General features: G+C 39.0%; 1 protein-coding gene across 1 annotated transcript; it reads left to right on the top strand.

Annotated features, from left to right (window-relative positions):
• The first annotated feature begins 1,653 nt into the window (after positions 1-1,653).
• Positions 1,654-13,142, top strand: meis3 (myeloid ecotropic viral integration site 3). Its single transcript, XM_060905256.1, has 13 exons — positions 1,654-1,962; positions 2,343-2,461; positions 6,077-6,216; positions 6,302-6,476; positions 6,574-6,624; positions 7,341-7,391; positions 7,514-7,663; positions 7,792-7,900; positions 8,562-8,707; positions 9,967-10,043; positions 11,271-11,329; positions 11,405-11,491; positions 12,789-13,142. The coding sequence occupies exons 2-13, from the start codon at positions 2,450-2,452 to the stop codon at positions 12,977-12,979; spliced, it is 1,248 nt and encodes a 415-aa protein (XP_060761239.1). The 5' UTR covers positions 1,654-1,962; positions 2,343-2,449; the 3' UTR covers positions 12,980-13,142.
• Positions 13,143-13,873: the final 731 nt, after the last annotated feature.

Genomic DNA, 13,873 nt, shown 5'->3' on the forward strand with positions numbered 1-13,873 from the left:
CAAGTGCCTCTGTTCATACTATATAGAGGTTTGTGTTGTTTCTGGTTCGACAGTATTGGAAAAGCTTCAATGTTTGCAAATAAAGCCCCAGAGTTGACAGGAATAGGTGGACTTGGAAACAATGCCGTTAATCCGGACATTCAAAGGGCGTTGCTTGGCTGTTAAAGAAGCTTTTTCGGCTATGATCATCTCCATTGGGAAGGCGCCTCCCGGGGAGTTAAAGGGGAACACGTTGGTTGAGCTCGCTCCGCCTTCATTGCGCATGCGCGGGTTTGACGCGCATGCGCCGCGCGGTTAGTGACAGTCGCTCCTGTTCCCCTGGTGTGTGAAATGCGTGTGATTGCGCGCGCCTGCCGTTTTCTGCTCATTGAAGTTCTGACTGCCTGCTGGTGTTTACCGGCAGGAGGCCAATAAAGGAAACGTTTTGAATAATTGTTGCGTTAGTTAGGGATAATTTACAACACAAGGCCAAGCTTCGGGTTTGCTCCGACGCTGCCAAAGTGTTTCTGTGTCTTTTTCATGTCAGTAGAGAGAATTAGGGTTAGGGTTACCTCTTCAGTTCCTACAGGATGTCTGAGATAACTTACCGTACACTGAGATACTTCAGCCTAAAGCAAACTTTCCTATGAAGAAACAGTTGGAAGAATATACATCTTAGTCAGGAAAAAAACAACAGCAAAAACCTGTAGCACGTCGAATCCCCAAACAAATAATAAAAAAACTAACCCCAAACGTCATTTATGGCTATTTAATGACAATCCAGAATGATAGTAATGAAGAAGGAGGTTTTTTTTTTTAAACAGCAAATGTGTAAGAAGCCATATGTTACTGTTACTGTCATTATAACCTATATAACCTACTGGAGTGGTGGGGGTTCTAACAAATGCGCTGGTCGTGTTAACAGAAGTTGCGAGCTATTTCGATCAGTAAAGGTTGAAAAGAATAAACACTGAATAACAGATTTTACACTACCGTTCAAAAGTTTGGGGTCACCCAGACAATTTTGTGTTTTCCATGAATAGAAAATATAGTCAAGACAGTTTTCTGGCCATTTTAAGCATTTAATCGACCCTACAAATGTGATGCTCCAGAAACTCAATCTGCTCAAAGGAAGGTCAGTTTTATAGCTTCTCTAAAGAGCTCAACTGTTTTCAGCTGTGCTAACATGATTGTACAAGGGTTTTCTAATCATCCATTAGCCTTCTGAGGCAATGAGCAAACACATTGTACCATTAGAACACTGGAGTGACAGTTGCTGGAAATGGGCCTCTATAGCCTACACCTATGTAGATATTGCACCAAAAAACAGACATTTAGCTAGAATAGTCGTTTACCACATTAGCAATGTATAGAGTGTATTTCTGATTAGTTTAAAGGGTGTTTATTTTGGTTAGAGAAACAGCTTTGGGACCAGAAGGTTGCTGGTTCGATTCCCTGGTGGGGTCTGATTAGCCAAAGAAAAACTGATCAGCTTTTCAAACCCTCAACAGGAATATTTCAGGAACTGAACTGTGTGTGTGTGTGTGTGTGTAGGAGGGAGGGTGGTGATGATGGTGGTGGTGGTGGTGATGTAGGGGCTGTGCGCGCGAGAGCGTGCCGTTCAAGATAAAACGCAGGGGTCTTGCGTTTGTAATGCGCGAGCGTGTGTGTGCGATAAGAAGGGGGGCACGAGAGACCCCGTTGCGTTTTGACCCCCGAAACGACTCCCGATCTCCAGCATCGCTCCCGCCTCCATTCGGCTTTTATACCGCATACGCGCACACACTAAGACACACGCATATCCTTTTCCAGCTTGTTGTCTCGGTCCATGGATGTGCTGATACACCGAGCAGATCGCCACACTGCCGCCGCGATCTGCGTCTCTCCAGCCCGCCAAGCAACACCGATTCACCGCCGAACAGCCTGAGAGATATAGAACCAGAGAGAGAGAGAGAGAGAGATAGAGGATCCTCGCGACTCAAGGTTTGGTCCGATCTATAGGTTACACCATAGGGTTGAATTAACGTACAGTAGGATACAGTGAGTCCAGATGGGACTCGACAACACTCAGGATTCTAATCTCTGCAAGTCTGCGTTAGGACCAGATCAGTTCAAAACTTCATTGCATTCAGTGCTTGAAAATATAGATTTTGTGCTCACTCACTCACACACACACACACACACACACACACACACACACGTGTTGGCAGTTGTGTTTTTGTAGATTACAGGCCAACATGAGGGATCTGATTTAGGAATCATCTCGCGCTTCCGGAATTCCATCTTTCATCTATACTGATGATCATAGCCTACATTTTTCACTTATATTTTAACGTGCATTCTTTTTTTCTTTTCTAAAAAAGAAGAAGAAGAAGTTAATGATAGTGATTGTGCCTTGGTCCTGAGTCCCGGACTGCCAGACCGGTGTGTGTGTTGTCTTCCGCGAGGAGAGCGCGGCTTTCCGTGGCGCATGGAGAAAAGGGTACGTCTCTGATCATGCATGCATGCTTGCTTAAAATAAAAACAGAGCATCTTTTAGGCATTAAGGTCTTCACTTGAAGCACGACTGTTGATCTCGGAAGCAGGCGGTGTTTGGGTGGAAGAGTGCTGTTCAGCATCCTTCCTGTTTTCTCAGCGCGCGCTCACGCGGAGCTCAGGGCCCCGTCCGTCCCAGACCGCATATTCCCGGATTCTCCACCAAGAGTAGGGGCGTGTTATTTACATATCTAGTCCATAATATACAGTGATTCTAAGTGGGAATATAATGGCAACAAATAGACGATTAGTGTAAAATATAGGCTGCACTTTGACATGTTTAGTTTGGACGTATGTAGCAAACAAACAAACAAAATCAAGGACTTGAGAAGGCCTGTCTGTTTACACACAAAACTAAAAGTACAAAGTGAATTTAATAAACGATCCGTGCATTAGCTATTAAAACTTATTATTATTATTATAGAATATTATTGCATACAACATGATGGTAATAGCAATTGCTTTTCTAATCCTTATAAATCCGCCTAATCAAAAGAGACAATAAAGTGCACTCCTTCCAAATATCTCTTCCCATTTTAGATACATTTTAACCCTAAACATCAGGACCAGACCTAACAGGCGCAAACAGCGGAAGAAAATAATAGACAGGGCTGAAGGAAAGCACAGGAAGTCAGTAAGTAGGTCAACTTTTTTGCTAGACTGAGCTGGCGAGGCGAGCTATAAGGGCGAATTGGCTCAGCCCTTAATGCAGAATAATTCTGGCATGTTACCTTATTATCCATCCATAAAACATCTCTCTATCTATTAACCGACATAGAATAGATCTGTGTAATATAGCTACAGTGCTGTTCTAAACGTGAATTCATTTCCAGATCAATAATAATAATAATAATAATAATAATAAACCCTCCAAATACCTTCAGAGGCTGAGTTTTCAACCTGTAAGGCCTATACATTTACAAGTGAACATTTGATCAGGTTATCTAGTGTTAGTTTTGTTGGAAATGATACGGGGGGGGGGGGGGGGGGAGTGCTCTTATAGTAGCAGAGTGCATCATATCATAGAAGTAAGAAAAAAAGGTTTACCTTTTCTTCACAGTTAAACATAACTTTGCGTATAATTTAGGATTAATAAATGAATGAGTAGTAAGGACGTGTATGTAGTGCATGCAATTTTAATTCCATAATAAAAAAAAAATAGTTTATTTAATGAAGTGTCCAAGCTAAAAAAAAAAAAAAAGTCTATACTGAAGCCTGTTTCTTTCCCCTGTTGACTTTAAAGCGTTGATTGTATAATGTAAGAGTTATAAATCATGCATGGACTTTTAAAACAAAGCACCATAGGGATAAATAATAAAATACGTGTTTAGATGTTTTTTTTTTGGACATGTGCAGAATAAGACAATAACATTTATGCTGAAAACGTCCTAGCTCAAAACTTAGGAGCTTCGTTAAGCCAATCAGCTTTTTTTTTTTAATTTATTTGTATTTTTAATGTACATAACTCATTAAAGCAGCAATGCGTTTATTTCAGTCTTATTTAAGATGAAACACAGGAAGTGAACGCTCACGTGCATTCTGCTCTCCGGATTCAACAGCATAAGAAAAGGGAAGAAAAAAAAAAGTTGAATGATTATCCTACCTAAAGTTGGAAGGAAGTTAAATCAAACACGTTGAAAGTGTATTTACTACTTAATAGCACTGCAGGTATTTCTGTATAGTTGTCTGATTATTAGTCGTGCATCATAATAAAGGCTCCTGCGTATTAATGTGATTGCTGTAGCCCAATTATTTCAATTTGTCAGCCTTCAGATTGCTAACAAGCAGGCCTAGGAATCATAATGATTATCAACAGGCTCAGGAGCCTGTTTTATCTCTGGTTTAGCCTCATCTATTATGTTGAGTTTAGTTTTGATCCGCAGTTTGTGAACAGAGATTAGATGACAGAATATTCAGCAAGCCTGTTTAGGATTTATCATTCGATCAGATCTATAATCTAACAATCCTATGAGCAGTGATTCTTTTGTAGACTTTACAGAAATGCACATACTCCAATATCTGGACGACAATATTTAGACTACTAAATCACTAATTGCACGTTCACACCAAGTGCTTCTAAATGCACCTTAATCAGGCGAGACGACACAGCGCATGCGCAGAATTACGTGTTTATTACGCGACGTTGTTGTTTGCTCCGTAAATGTCTATAAAAAAAAGTCGCACATTCGAACAATTCTTTTAATATTCACGAAACTTATGGTCCTAATAGCACGCATAGTGCTTTAGCATTGGGTTTTTTTTTTTACAATAATAAAACTGATAAATTACAAAGAACATACCAATAAAGACATTTATTTACATATTTATTGAAAGAAACACCTATCGAGGGTTTTTTTTTTTTAAAAAGAGAAAAAATTCTCTCAAGTTTCTTCTGTGACATCTTTCACAAGCATTTAATTACACACTATATTTGGTTTTACTTCTTATTATAATTTAACCTGAATAGTGTGATTACAGAGCGGCACGGTGGTGTAGTGGTTAGCGCTGTCGCCTCACAGCAAGAAGGTCCGGGTTCGAGCCCCGTGGCCAGCGAGGGCCTTCCTGTGTGGAGTTTGTATGTTCTCCCCGTGTCCGCGTGGGTTTCCTCCGGGTGCTCCGGTTTCCCCCACAGTCCAGAGACATGCAAGTTAGGTTAACTGGTGACTCTAAATTGACCGTAGGTGTGAATGTGAGTGTGAATGGTTGTCTGTGTCTATGTGTCAGCCCTGTGATGACCTGGCGACTTGTCCAGGGTGTACCCCGCCTTTCGCCCGTAGTCAGCTGGGATAGGCTCCAGCTTGCCTGCGACCCTGTAGAAGGATAAAGCGGCTAGAGATAATGAGATGAGATGAGTGTGATTACATCAGCTTGGGTTTATTACAGTGCCTTTTGTACTCAGTTACCTGTAATGTGTTATATGAGCATAATTATTATTGTGTAACGATATAAAATAAGGTACGTGTATTCTCCAGGGTACAAACTATGTCCGTTTACTCAGAAAGGAACTGTAGTGGTCCTTAGGATTCAATTATGAGCCATAAAATACCCCCGGAATCAAAACAAATCTGTTTTATGTTGTTCGTTACATGAAGATTATTACTTCATGTCTTATTGTTCATGGTTCTTTAGTGGTAATTATTTTACAGGCTTTTTTTTGCGGTAATATTGCATCAAAAAGACTCCTTGCCTATGTTTTGAACGTAAACATAAACATTTTGAACACATCACGATGGATATGCAAGCTGGGGAAAAGAATATTAACATATATAATATAATATAATATAATATAATATAATATAATATAATTATAATATAATATAATATAATATAATATAATATTCAGGTTTGATGCAATGTTTGTTCTGGAATGCTCACTTTTCATTATCCAGTCATGTTCTGATAGATAAAAGGCGTTCACTGTTTCTCACCCAGATATCTTATTTTACGTTTTAAACAAAAGTGCTAAAATATCCTATAATAAAATTTGCACTGCTGTGGGGCCTATGTCATATACGTAATCTGAAAGGTGCAGTTCAATATTTCTATCTCTTTTTATCCTAAGTATGAAGAGCTGGTGCAGTACCCAGGGTCAGAGGTCATGCCTGTGGGGGGGTACGGGGAGGTGATGAGGTCACTACCACCACCTCACTATGGCCATGGCGTTCCTGACTCTCTCAAACACTACCGTGATCAGATCTACGGGTGAGACACAATATGTCACATGACCACTCCTTGTTTAAACACTAGGATGTTAGTATATACACTCTAAAACTTAATATTTTTGCAGCCACCCTCTGTTTCCACTCTTGGCCTTGGTGTTTGAGAAATGTGAACTGGCCACATGCTCACCACGTGACTCCAGCTCGTTGTCAAATGCATCCCATCATCCCAGCATGACAGGTCACAGTGACGTCTGTTCTTCCGAATCGTTCAACGAAGATATCGCGGCCTTCGCCAAACAGGTGAGTGGCAGCACTGATTTATTGCACTTCAGTAAGTAGCAAAGATGATATCGAGGAATCAGATGATGATTTTTTTTTTGTTTGTTTTTGTTTTTAGATCCGTTCAGAGAAACCCATCTTTTCATCAAATCCAGAACTGGACAATCTGGTAAGATGTACTGCCTGAACACATGCATGCACAAACCAGGGTTTATGTATGTTTTTTTGTTTGTTTTTTAATTAGCATTGATTGGTATTTGTTCATATTTGAATTCCAGTATAGTAGTAAATATGCTTGTGATTTTCTGTTAGTTTATTCAAGATATTTCTAGTTGAGATTTTATAAAGTCCATGTCGGCGCTTTTATTTTTATTTCATTCACTTTCAGAGGGAATGTTTATCTTTTTTTTTTTTTTTTTGAGGGGGGAGTGGGCGGTCCTGACTGGTACAATAGGAAGGCAGTTGCACTATTAGCTCATGCCGCATTTTGTGAATTTGATTCCCGACGGTGCCACAGTCGTCCATGGCCTGGAGTCAAGAGAACAAAACTGTTGAAAGGGACGGCATTAGGTTTTTTTTTTCTCCTGTCAATCAGTGTGAGACTAATCAATTGCAGGCATCTGTGAGATCATGTATGTGGAAGATGATGAATAGAGTTTTCCTCCAAATGTGTTTTACGTTGCCTTGTGACAGCATGAAAAAATGCAGGAAGCACATGTAGGTTTTGACCCTTTGGTAGCTGGCGTGGGTGGGAATTGGCAAATGACCAAATGGGGAGAAAATAGACGGAGAAGTGATACAGACCCATGACCTATGATTAATCATATTATCAGAAATCAGAATGTTTTCAAATTAGCACCTATATTTTTTAATTTTCTGTTGCAGATGATCCAGGCCATCCAAGTACTACGCTTTCACCTACTCGAGCTAGAAAAGGTGCAGTGATATTGAGGCATTCTTTGTTTGTTATGAACTAGTGACTCTTTATGCTTTAATATCACATTTCTCTCTGAGCCATTTGAAGTTATAAAGAATCTGTTCTCTGTCTAACATTGCAGGTTCATGACCTGTGTGATAATTTCTGTCATCGCTACATCACCTGTCTGAAGGGCAAAATGCCCACTGATTTGGTTCTAGAGGATCGCGAGTCAGGATCCAAATCTGACATGGAGGATTTCACTGCCTCTTGCACAAGTCTTTCAGAGCAGGTGAGTGAATACGATGGGAAAATGGGATTTTGAGCTGCCAGCTGCAATTTTGCTCTCTTCTGCAGGTGATTAGTGAAGATGGCTCTCAGAGTGTATATGTTTAACTGTGGCTCTTTTGTGTAATCTAGAATCAGTCTTGGTTGCGAGACACAGATGACTGTTTGTCAACACCGTCAGGCACTCCGAGCGCTTCCTGTGGACTCGCAACGCACAGCGTGGACGCTTGCAGCGACGCTGGTACTTACACCGACAACACACACACATTTCCAAAGGTTTTCAGTTCTCCACCAGAAATTTTGAATGTCGAATACTGATCATTCAAAGCGACCTGTATGTTTCAGCACATTATGTAGGGTTTTTCCTGATGTCAGTAATACGCACCTTCAAATCCCACAATACTTCATAATTAAATTACTGTACATTTACAACTTTTTAAAATTATTATATATTTAGTATGGTTCCTTCCTTCTTTCTATCACTGCTATTATTTATTTGCCTAATTTACATTTTTATTTGTGAGTGCTTTTTGTTTTGTCACACTGCATTTAAAATGAAAAAAAATCACAACAATAATAATACACATTAAAAAGTAATGAGAATCCACAATTAAATCAATATAAGAGACTCGATGTTTTCAAGAATTAAGAGCTGAACTGTGGAACTACACAACCGATTTCCTTTCTGGAAATGGGCTGGGGTGAGGATGAGGAAATTTAATCAGAGGCGCACACTGACAACATGACATTCATGCAAGTTGTTGATGCATGAATGTGTTTGATTTCATGAAATCATGTTCATATGCATGAGATTTGACAAAATGGCACGAAACATACATGCATTTCAACAAAAACAGGGAAATGCATCATTACAAAGACTTAACCCTTTTCACATCTTACAGGAGATGGGCTTGACGGAGCTGTAGCATCTCCTAGCACAGGAGAAGAGGATGAGACAGATCGAGACAGACGAAACAACAAGAAACGAGGGATCTTTCCCAAAGTGGCAACCAACATCATGAGAGCTTGGCTCTTCCAGCACCTATCAGTAAGTCAGACACAGGCACATGCACTGAAAACAACAACAACAACAACAACAACAACAACAACAACAACAACAACAACAACAACGAAGAATTGGCTTAATGTTTATGATAGTAGGAAGACAAAGAAAAGAGGTATGTGAGCTGAAGATAGTTTCAAGAAGAGATGCTGGGGATCTAATAGAAGATTCCAGAGAGGAAGTCATGGCATCTCAAACCAGTCAGTGTGAAATCTGAATTTTATGAACTTGCAGCCAGGGAATTATTGCACAGCTGAATGGAGTTGAAATGAGAGGTGCCGGCGCAGTACAGTAACGAGCATATGGTAATTAGCTGCTAATGAACCTGCTGTAATTACACACATAATTGAACTCCGGCACATTGACTATAAATAAAGACAGGAGAGACACTGTGCAGACGCCACTGGCTCTGTCTAGATCGAAGAGTCGTGCCTGAGTCAGATTGTACTTTGTACAGTGACTTCATATGCACTTTTCAAACGCTATGGTCTAAATTAAAAAAAAAAATTATATATATATATATATATATATATATATATATATATATATATTTAAACTGGGCAATCCATCAACAGAATTGACGATAACAGAGTTGACATTTTTCCCCAGCATGTTTGTCTTAACTCCATATGCTAACCTCAAACTAGCTACCACACGGCATGTATAGAAACAGAATTTTATGGATTTTAATCGTATTATTGTTCTTTTTTTTAAATGATTGAATTTTGTGATTTTTTTTCACAAACTGCTACCATCATTTCACCAGTTTGTTTACATTCTAAGCAGAAATGATTTTGCTGGACATTTTGTATTAAGGTTTTATTTATCAAATTTGCAAAAAATAATAAATATGCGCTCTGTTTCTCAAAATATAGTGAATGTGGATAGAATAAAACAGTTATTCCACTCAATCTCATCGTACATGGCTTGTAGCCAACTTGGCACATGCACCTCATTGGCTATCAGCTCATATACGACTCAATTTTGTGGAATAACTGTTAAATATATATAAGCATCACTATATACAGTATATGTGTGTGTGTGTGTGTGTGTGTGTGTGTGTGTGTGAGAGATCCTGCCATCACATGCTCTGATGGCCAATAGAAAAACACTTCTTTAGTATTTAATTCCAAAAATAAAGAACTACCCATAATTTACCACTAAATTTGTCCTTTTCTCTGCCATAATGATATGACGTTATAATTACTTGTTACATAAAATGCTTCCTGTTTGCCCCTTAACAGCATCCATACCCTTCCGAAGAACAGAAAAAACAACTCTCTCAAGACACAGGACTCACCATCCTTCAGGTCAACAACTGGTAGGTACACCTCAAACCTCAATCAGCAATGACCTCTTTCACACCGCACTTCCTATATCCTCTCCTCCTCTCTCCTGTGATCATTGACGAACGGCAGTTGATGAACCAGCTCCTGCACCGTGATCAATACTCGCTTTTAATGTGGATTTATGCGAGCTGTCAAAATGTTAATAATGCCCATGCTTATCTGTGCATCTATTTTTTCAGGCTTTATGAACATTTTCATTTACTCGGCATCAGTTATGGCTTTATGAATCTCATTCCTTCCAGTCTGGGCCTATTACAAGTATGATATATAATATCTGGTGGTCATTTTGTTTCTTATACAGAAACATCGTATACATGTTTATTTTTGAAATTTATGAATCATTGAATTTCTTGTCATTCATTGTTGTATTAATATAATGATCATTAGTGATGCTTAGATTCAAGATTCCTTTATTGTCACTGCACCGGACAGTACAGTGACATTGAAGCACGCAATCCAGTTGGTGTATTCAAACAAACAGTATTAAGGGGGGAAAAAAAGTCAGATCTGTACAAGATAAATATTCAAGTAAAAAGATAAACAAATCTATACAAGAAAAATAGCTAGATAAGTCAATAAAAAAGATAAACATGTCTTTTCAAGACCTGCTTAAATGTATCTAGGGTGTGACCTATGATACAGCGGGTTACTGCACAATAATAAGTGAATGTATTGCGCAATTAGGCGTGATAATTGCACATTTGCCCATGTTGACAGAGTGCAGTTGAGCAGGAACAATATAAATATAGATGGTTGAGAGAATAAGGTGCATGTGGTTGTAAAAACATATACTATTCAGGTAAGAGGTAGGCATGTGGAGGTGTAGACAGTTTGTGTTACCGTTCAGTCCGGTTTCTGTCCGTACCGCTGGCGTCTGTGTAGGTGACCGGCTTTGTTCAGTTCACGTATGACACTCGGGTAAAAGCTGTTCTTTAGTCTATTTGTCCGTGATGCAATGGACCTGTTAAGTCCATTGCATCACGGACAAATAGACTAAAGAACAGCCAATAGAATGGACAAATAGACTTAAGTGCTGGTCACTTAACATGGTCACATGTTAAGTGACCAGACCTGCCAGACTCTTGTGAAATCTACAACATCTTTAAAAAAAAAAAAAATCACCGTTAGATCTTATTTGCAACATTTTTTGCACTGTATTTATGTCTAATGCGTGCTGTCTGTATTCTTGTCTTGCTCAGGTTTATAAACGCCCGACGCAGAATAGTCCAGCCCATGATTGACCAGTCAAATCGCTCAGGTAAAAAAAACCAAAACCAAAAATAACTTGTATAACATGCCATTTTATTTCAACTGGATTTGTGTGATCGCACAGGTCAAGGTGCTCCATACAGCCCAGAAGGAGGCACGCTAGGAGGTTATGGATTAGACAGTCAGCCTCACTTAGGCCTTCGGACAGCAGGTAAATTCCACATATACTGTATATAGTGGCTAGAAGAATGTATTCTAATGCATGCGATATACAGTACCAGTCAAAAGATTGTCCACCCCATTCATAGATTACATTCATCGGTTTTTCTGTATTTTGTATTTTCTACATTGTAGAACAATACTGAAGACATCAAAACTATAAAATAACATCTGGAACATATATGGAGTTATGTGGTGAACACATGTTAAAGAAACTAAATATGTTTCATATTTTAGATCCTTCAAACTAGCCAACGTTTACCTTGATGACGCTTTGCACACGATCTGCATTCTCTTAACCAGCTTCATGAGGTCGTCACCTGGAATGCTTTTCAATTAACAGGCGTGCCTCGTCAAAAGTTAATTAGCGCAATTTCTTGCTTTCTTAATGCATTTGAGATTAAACAGTAAGTAGTAAATAATAAAAATACAGTAAATATCCCTATTCGACAACTGTAGTAATCCATATTATGTCAAGAACCGCTCAACTAAGCAAAGAGAAACGACATCCATCATTACTTTAAGTCATGGAGTGACTTTTAACGAATAAAAATAAAAATAAAATCATTGAATTAGAAGGCGTGTCCAAACTATATTGGCCGAGTCTTGTGCGTCTAAATTTCAGCACACCTCTAAATCTAAGCTCTTGGATGTAACAATGACAGGGAGTGTGAATAATGATTTAGACTCGATCTAGATTTACCTCAGTGTCGAGCCGATAAAGACGGGGCTTTTTAAAAATTTGTTAATCAGAGGTCCCTTTAATAAAATGGATTTTATGAATATAATCTGAACCAGATATTAGTCTCATTACTCAAATGAGCGTCATAATATTTTGCCTGTTTGTTGAATTTTGACATTACTTGTAATGATTTTATGTACTCTGGTTTAGATTAAATGCATTCTGTTCAAAGGGCCACTTAAATCATCTAATATATTAAGTTTAATAGTGTTGGTTGTGATTTCCACCACTGTAACAGAATTACGAACCATGCGACTACAAAGTGTAAAGCACAGAAATAGTGACATGGATTTTATGTTTCAATTAGTCTAACGAGGGTGAGCTTTAGACATGGTCCGTTTAGTCTCAAAGTTGAATTTTAGTAGTTGTATAATTTTATTATTGATATAATTAGCACTGATGATTAATTTTATAAGGAATGACAAAACAAATACAAATCAATTAAACAGCGCAGCAAGGACAGCTAGTAATATGAGTTCAGACTTGAAATAACTGTAAATGATTATCGGCTCTCACCATCCTTCATTGTCCCGTTTCCACTCTGCAGGGCTTCAGGGAATGCCGTCTCTGCCTGCAGACTACCCCGGAGCGCTCTTACCCCAGCCAGGGTACACACATGCGGCTCCATCGCTGCACCCTTACCCCAGCCCCCACCCTGCCATGCTACTGCACCCACCCCCTCATCCGCACTCCACCGAGCCTCTAATAGGACAAGGCCTGGACATCCATGCCCACTGAGAGTGGGGGAGGGGAAGGGGCTGAAACGAAACCGGGCTCACACACTCCGAGTGCACTAGTTTCACTTCAGTAACATGACAGCACGATTTGATAAACTTTGACACCTTGTCATGTTATGACACTAACCCTTTATAATCACTGTCTTAAAAGCTGACACAAAACCTTCTCCGTGAATTTATTTTATTTTATTTTATTTTTTTACATTACAAACTGATATCAGAGTCAACACAGTGGTATGGGTCGGGCATTTTCCTACTGCACAAAGAGCTGGAAATTTTGACAAAACAAAACTGGATTTGGATTTTGCTTCATCAGACAAGGTCAAAATTGTCCAGCTTTATAGTTAAGCACCAACGAAGAACCGATGGGACTCGGGGACGAGCTGTTCATAGTATACTATGCAGAGTAGATTGTCGATTTGCCAACATTGTGCTGTGCTATTTCGTAACTTGTACCATGTTTAAGTTCATTTCTTAACCCAAACATATAAGCATAACAAACTATTTTTAGAAATGCATTATCGTTCTTGATTATATGGCGTGCAGTTTAACAGAGGTTCCGATTGTGTTCGGTGTACAATGCTATTTTCGTCACATTTTTGTTAGTAATCTGTTGAAAGTGGATTAATTTCATCATGGTGCAGATTTATTGATTAGTTCTTATTGCTGATGAAATGTAATAATCCATCAACAAGCCTTTTCAGGTCATAATTTCATTAATTTAATCATGTTTTCCATTTCGAATTTGACCGTAGTGCTGTTCATGCTAAGAAAAATGGTACTAAATGTTGTTCTTGTTGTTGTTGCAGTGGTGCACCTTGTGTATGCATCATTTACCTAGAAAAGTGCGTGTAGTTTATCTTTAATGCTGTACTCTAAAAGAAAAAAAAGGTCA

Source organism: Neoarius graeffei, chromosome 23 (genome assembly GCF_027579695.1).
Source record: "Neoarius graeffei isolate fNeoGra1 chromosome 23, fNeoGra1.pri, whole genome shotgun sequence".
NCBI classification, from domain to species: Eukaryota; Metazoa; Chordata; class Actinopteri; order Siluriformes; family Ariidae; genus Neoarius; species Neoarius graeffei.